Genomic DNA, 6,929 nt, shown 5'->3' with positions numbered 1-6,929 from the left:
ACGGATCTATGTTAATTAATTGATAACACAATTAATTTTAAGGTATATGATCGTTATTTATGCATCTATGTACAGATAGTGGCCACATGGCACTCATTTATATGTTTGGTCTAATATTCCCAAAATACCGTGTTGAAATTTCTAACAATATTATTATTACTAGGTAAATTAAATATACTCTTATATTATAAAAAATAAAAATGGATTTTTTAAAGATAATAAATATAAAGTAGTGGAATTTTTTTGATCATGATTTTCTTTATATAAAGTAGTGGATGATTATGCTAGTAAACATTATCATTCAAACGTTTTTTTAAAAAAAAAAACATAGTATTCCAAATTCTTAGGTTTGAACATGGAACACTCTTATCCTCAAAATGAGAAAGCTGAAGACGAAGCATCTCTTCAAGACGTACAAATATGCGTCAACGACAACAAAGGAGGATGGGTCACCTTTCCTTTCATCATAGGTCCTTTCTCTTTCCCTTCTCTTCTTATACGCAAATTATTACATGCACCTAGAAATGTATGTACCTTGATAAAATGATAGTTGTCGGTATGACATGTATTTTGTGTGCAAATAAAGTCAATATTTATGTATTCTCAAGGTCTCACATACTTCATTCTAGGAATACTATTTTTGGTATTTTAAATCCATGTAAACTTTATTTCTTTACATGTAAATATCTCTCTATACGCTACATATAAGGTTGATTGTATAAATTTCATTTTATTTTGAATTGCATCTTGCGTCATTTGATGAACACTCATCTCCATCTTAAGCATGTTGAAATAATGGGTGAGTCTAATCTTTTGTCGTACAACTTATGCAACTAATGAATCTCTAATTAGCTTAATTACTTTGAATAGCAATAACCTCATATTAAAAAAATAAGCACATGTAATGTAGCTAGTCAGCTACAAATAAAGAAGCATAAAATAAAAAACTTTAGCGGTATCTAATACCATTATATCCAAACTCCATCTTTATTGCTAACCTTTTACATATATATATATATATATATATGTACTTATCTATGTGTCATGTTATTCTGTTTACATAGAAGCATTTCCGTCTTCGATCTTTATATTGTGCGTAAGTAGGTTGTCCATATATCTTATACATGTCATGACCTATGAATAATGTTACACCCACGTATTTTTCTCCCAGCTCTCACCGTACTTTGCGTATGATGAGCATAATGGAATGTGAAAGGGTGTAAATTTACACATAGATGTTTTTTTTTTTTTTTTTACTACGTATATTTGAAAATTATGAGATTAAAGTAGCTCAATTAGAGATTTATATCGCTGACTATACACTACAATAATACAATGCAATATGAAGTAGACCTATTTCAATTTACAGAAATGTTGTATTATTATGGTGATGATGTTCTATATATTCAATAAAGGATAAAAGAACAGTAATGGTGTTTTAACTAAATTTTATAAACAATATCTAAATATAATCGGTAATGATGACAATTTATCCAAGTCACAAAAAAAAAAAAAAAAAAAAAAAAAAAAAAAAAAAAAAGTTAGAAGTAAAAATTAGGCCCAAAAAAAAAAAAAAAATTAGAAATAAAAATTACTAATTAAATTCAATACATGAATCATGAATGTGGTGAGGTCTAAAACTTTCAAGAACCCTAGTGGGACATGTTCTCATGTACTTTACTATATATGAAATCTCTTCTATTCGTTCTTGGTTTTAAGTTTGGTGTTGCTCTTTAACTAGCTAATCTCATAAGGTAGGGCAACATAGTAATTATTTATGTACTCCACTTTTCATTCTTTTCATCAACAAATTAGGGTTGTTGCTTTTCTTCCATTTTATTATTGGTAGAGTACATACACTCAACTAAGGAGAAAAAATGTGCACCAATTAATAAAATTATTGAATGAGAAAGATGGTTTGTTTGAAACACATTTTTATTTAAATATTTATTTTAGGTCATATATGGGTGATGAATCAAACATACATACATCTCTACTTATCATTATTAATAGTACTTTCTATGTTCTACACATTAGAGCTGGGGTGATCTTGTACTAACAATAGAATCGATCTAGACACCACAAATATATTGACTGTATGATACAATTTGCCTCTAAACAAATACTTCGTATACTTCTGTAAGCTATTTTTGTATATCATTGACATTTCAATAGGCTCATGGATCTTCACTATTTACATTTTTTACAACGAGTAGCTAATAGTACAACCAAACTTATTTTCTTTCCTGTCTGCTCACAAGGAACTAGCACATGGAAAAACAAATCACCTTAGATGTACAATGACTTTATGCAACAAGTTCTACATAAAATAATTGATAGGCTTCATTCCTATCATTTAAATCTCTTTAATTTTTTTGCAATCTTTTTTTGCATTATTTTTATGTGTGCTACTTCCTCCGTTCTTTTTTACTTGATCCGCTTTGACTTTTACATTATTCATCACCCCTCATTTGATCGTCTTTGTGAATAATATGTAAGGAAAAACATAATCATGTGGGTTTTTTTTTTAAAATTCGTCTCAATAAGTACTATATATCATAATATATAACTTTTATAATTTTTACTTATGAGAATTAAAGTTATTGATAATTAAAGTTTTCTATTAAAAAGCATGATAAAAGAAACAGATCAAGTAAAAAAATAACAGAGTAAGTATATACGTAGTATTAAACTATTAATCTATATATGCTCAAGGAAATTCTCTCTTTCATGGGTCCAATTCATTTACTATTTGATGTTACTCATTTATCTAAACAACTTTATCTTTTTAATTTGGGTTTTTCTACATTATAACCCTCTAACTTTCCGTTTTCTATGCTGTGCCCCTCCTTTTTGAGAAATCCACACTATAAATCCCAAAATACATTTAGTTTCTATACGATAACCTTGCCGTTATCCCGCCGTTGACAAATTCCATTAGTGGGGCCCACTCTCCACTAAATAATATTTTTTTATCGATTTGCGTGTTGAAAATGGTTCCATTAAAGGTTTTGGAGGCTATTTTAGCCTTTAAGGTTTCAAATTGAGCTCAGATTGGCAAAAAAAACTACGTAAATGCCTCGTTTTGCGTGTTAAGAAATGTCTCAATTTGCGTGTTTACGTATTTGATACGCAAACGAGGCATTTATGTTTTTTTTTGCAAAATCTGAGCTCAATTTGGACTCCTAAGGACCAAAATAGCCCCCAAAACCGTTAACGAAACAATTTTCAACACGCAAATCGATAAAAAAAAATTATTTAGTGGACAGTGGGCCCCACTAATGGAATTTGTTAATGGCGGGATAACGGCACAGTTACCGTATAGAAACTAAATGTATTTTGGGGGTTATAGTGTGGATTTATCAAAAAGGGGGCACATCGTAGAAAACGAAAAGTTAGAAGGTTATAATGTAACCCTTTTAATTTTATACATCCAAGCCACGAAGGAGGCGGCCCGACACTCACGGCCCAACTCTCTGTCCCTTTGTTTTCTAAAGAAGCCCCCCAGAAGTATATGATAGTAGTAAACTAGTAATTGCAAAACTTGGGCAAATATCAATTACAGTTAGAGGTGTCAATTCGGGTGTTTAGATCAGGTCCGGTGAAGTTGAGTCGGGTCAAGTCTAATTTCAAATTTGAATTATGCTAAATTATTGTGTTCATGCGGGTAGGGACCTGAATTGGATATTTTCGAGTCGGGTCATTGACACCTCCAATTGGTAACGTTTAATTTACGTATGCTATATACCTTGTATGTCGTAGAGTTGTTAGGTGCTAACATGTATGTATAGTGTACACTTGTATGTAGATTTTTTCAAAGCTAAAAAACATTGTACGTGCATGTATGTTGCAGGAAGTATGATGGGATTAACACTAGCAGCAACATCTTGGTATGCAAACATAGTAGTTTATGCAATGAAGAAGTACAATATCAAGGACATTGCAGCTGCTCAATTCCACAATGTTGTTGGTGGTGGTGTCAATTTCTTTCCAATCTTAGCTGCTATTCTCGCCGATTCTCTATTTGGTTCCTACTCCATCGTCCTTGTCTCATCTTTCATTTCATTACTGGTAAGCTAGTTATTGACTCGGACAATGTCCTGTCTTTGAATGCAATATGAGATTTTAATGTTAGTTTAATTGATATTATTATAAATTGGTACAATGTTTTGTAGGGTGCAATAATGTTCACCCTTTCATCAGCAATCCCATCTTTAAGGCCTCCACCATGTACAAACATAACCTCATGCAACCCTCCATCAAGCCTCCAATACACCTTCCTCAACGCCACCTTAGCGATTTTGATGATTGGATTCGGGGGGACTCGTTTCGTGATAGGAGCATTGGGAGCAGACCAATTCAAAAAACCCGAACAACAACGAGTTTTCTTTAATTGGTTTATCTTCGCCATTGAGGCTAGCTCAGTTATAGGCTTCACCGCCGTAATTTACCTTCAAGACAAGGGAAAATGGACCTTAAGTTTTGGCATCAGTGCTGCTGTCAATGCAGTTGCCATTACACTTTTCTTGTTTGGATCGCGGTTTTATAGGTTGGTTTTGCCTCAGGGGAGTCCTTTTATTAGCATTGCTCGTGTTTTTGTTGCCTCGTTTCGAAAGAGTCGTGTTAGTATGGCTGGAGAAAAAGGTGAAGATGGTTACTTCTATGGTACCTCAAAATCAAAGACGGATTATTATGGATCTCCAACTTCTAGCCTAAGGTAATTGAGTTGTTTCTTAATTTCAACGTCTTTTTTGTTAATACCAGTGGTTTATATGATGAGGTAAAAGAGAATGAACCTATGAAAACTTAACATCAATAGCTTGTTCATCTCTAAAAGTTATTCCTGTTTAGATTATGATTATGTCACAAAAAAGTCAAAACAGGAAGAACTTTTAGATACACAGCTATTACTATCTTGTCTTTATTGCAAAAGATGAAATTTTAAGTACTCCGTAACTCAATCCTCCTTAGTGCATAGCTTCATATGATGTTAATTTTAATAATTTATATATAGCTTCTTCAATCGAGCTGCCTTGATAAAAGGAGGAGATCATCAACAACAGTCGAAACCCCTCACAAAATCGTGGATTTTGTGTACCGTTGAAGAGAGTAGAGGACCTAAAGAAATTGATCAAAGCACTACCAATTTGGTCAGGAGGGATATTACTCAACACTGTATCAGGAGTTGCTGCAAGCCTAGTTATTCTTCAAGCTTTGTCCATGGATCGAAGACTAGGCCGCCATTTTAAACTACCGGCTGCAAGCATTCTAGTCTTTCCTCTACTATGTGGATCCATTGCGCTATGCCTTCTTGATCGAGTAGTATATCCCTTATGGAAAAAGATTGTTGGCCGACCATTAGACCCTCTTAAGCGCGTTGGAGTTGGGTACTTTCTCACTTTCCTTAGCATGATCTCGTTTGCTCTCATTGAGAAAAAACGACTTAATCTAATGGCTTCCAACCATGTTATTTCAGTCTTATGGTTAATTTTGCCTTTAGGATTGTTGGGTGTATCGAGTTCTTTTTACTTCCCAGCAGAGTTGGCATTCTTCTATCAAGAACTACCAAAATCGCTAAGGAGTACAACCGCTTCCTTGGCTTCATTGCATATGGCTGTCGGATATTATCTAAGCACCGCGTTCATAAGCGTGGTTCAACGAAGTACTTCATGGTTACCGGATAATATTAATCATGGGAGAATGGATAAAGTGTATTGGACATTAGCTATTATTGGAACCATCAACTTTGGTTATTATCTCGTATGTGCTAAAATATACAAGTACACTAATGATGAATCTACTGATGAATAGGAAATGCATGGAACCAAAAATGTAAGTACATAGTTTGCTTCTTAATGTGTCATATGCATGTATGTCGATCTATGCATGCTAGCATAATTTGGATTTCTAAAATACTTGTGTGTTTCATTTTAATTAAGCAAATATTTTAACTTTATATGTTGGCTCATGGTTGTAATTGGAACTGATTTGTTCATAAAGTTTATCAATATCTTGATGTAATATTGTAATTATATGGTCATGATCGATCTCCCTATAGGCAAGCATATGATGGCGAGCTAGTGTAGTACTCCCTTTATTTGTTTTTCATTGAGTAGTGTTGTAAGTTGAACCTTAAAAAAAAGAGGGTATGTAATTAACCTTCTTAACTTTTGCTATGGGATTTTAGCTTGTATCTCTTCAACTAAATCGAAAATCAATTTCTTTCCTATCTTTTTGTGACAACAAGATGTTCAAAACTAGATTTTTTTTTTTTTTTTTTTTTTTTTTTTTTTTTTTTTTTTTTTTTTTTTTTTTTTGGGGGAGGGGTGGGGGGAGGGAATTGGTGGGGGTGGGGTGGGGGTGTTTATGTAAGCCCCGTGTCACAGGATTAGCACAAATAGGTCGTGCAACGTCTGAATCTCCAATACTTGATCTATGCCAGCCTTTTCCATATGCTCAATAATACAAGTAACAATTATAATAGTGGGTGATAATATGCAATAACAATAAGCTATCTAGACAAAGACACATGCATCAGTAATTATAGGCTCACACACAGGGAAAAAGCATTATATGGGACTTTTGTGTCAAGGCATCGTGGAAACTATCACTAGTTCACCACATACTATACAATATACATGAGAATCTCCCCCACCTAAGCCACAAAAGTTCACATTGTGGATGATTAGAGACTAGTTCCACATCTCTTCCCATTGCAACACCAATTCAAAGTCCTCGGCTCCTAGCCCAACAATGAAGCAACACATCCCTGTACTTAATTAGAACCATTGCAGGATTCCTCTTCGATCTACACTTTGTCCCTCCTTGTTCGCCCAACATGTTCCCTTGACTAAGTTTTTGTAACACCCCAAATTTTTTTTAAATAATTTTGTATTTAAAATTACAATGTATAATTAATAAAACTAGTT

General features: G+C 33.4%; 1 protein-coding gene across 1 annotated transcript; it reads left to right on the top strand.

The window, feature by feature from the left end:
* Positions 1-312: 312 nt before the first annotated feature.
* LOC110710377 (protein NRT1/ PTR FAMILY 2.4-like) lies at positions 313-6,231 on the top strand. Its single transcript, XM_021888668.1, is given in 5 exon segments — positions 313-470; positions 3,854-4,071; positions 4,176-4,717; positions 5,015-5,108; positions 5,110-6,231. Coding segments are annotated over 5 exon segments (1,671 nt in total). The 5' UTR covers positions 313-355; the 3' UTR covers positions 5,812-6,231.
* Positions 6,232-6,929: the final 698 nt, after the last annotated feature.

Source organism: Chenopodium quinoa, unplaced genomic scaffold, assembly GCF_001683475.1.
Source record: "Chenopodium quinoa cultivar QQ74 unplaced genomic scaffold, ASM168347v1, whole genome shotgun sequence".
Taxonomy (NCBI): domain Eukaryota; kingdom Viridiplantae; phylum Streptophyta; class Magnoliopsida; order Caryophyllales; family Amaranthaceae; genus Chenopodium; species Chenopodium quinoa.
This window is presented reverse-complemented; position numbering and strand designations above follow the sequence as displayed.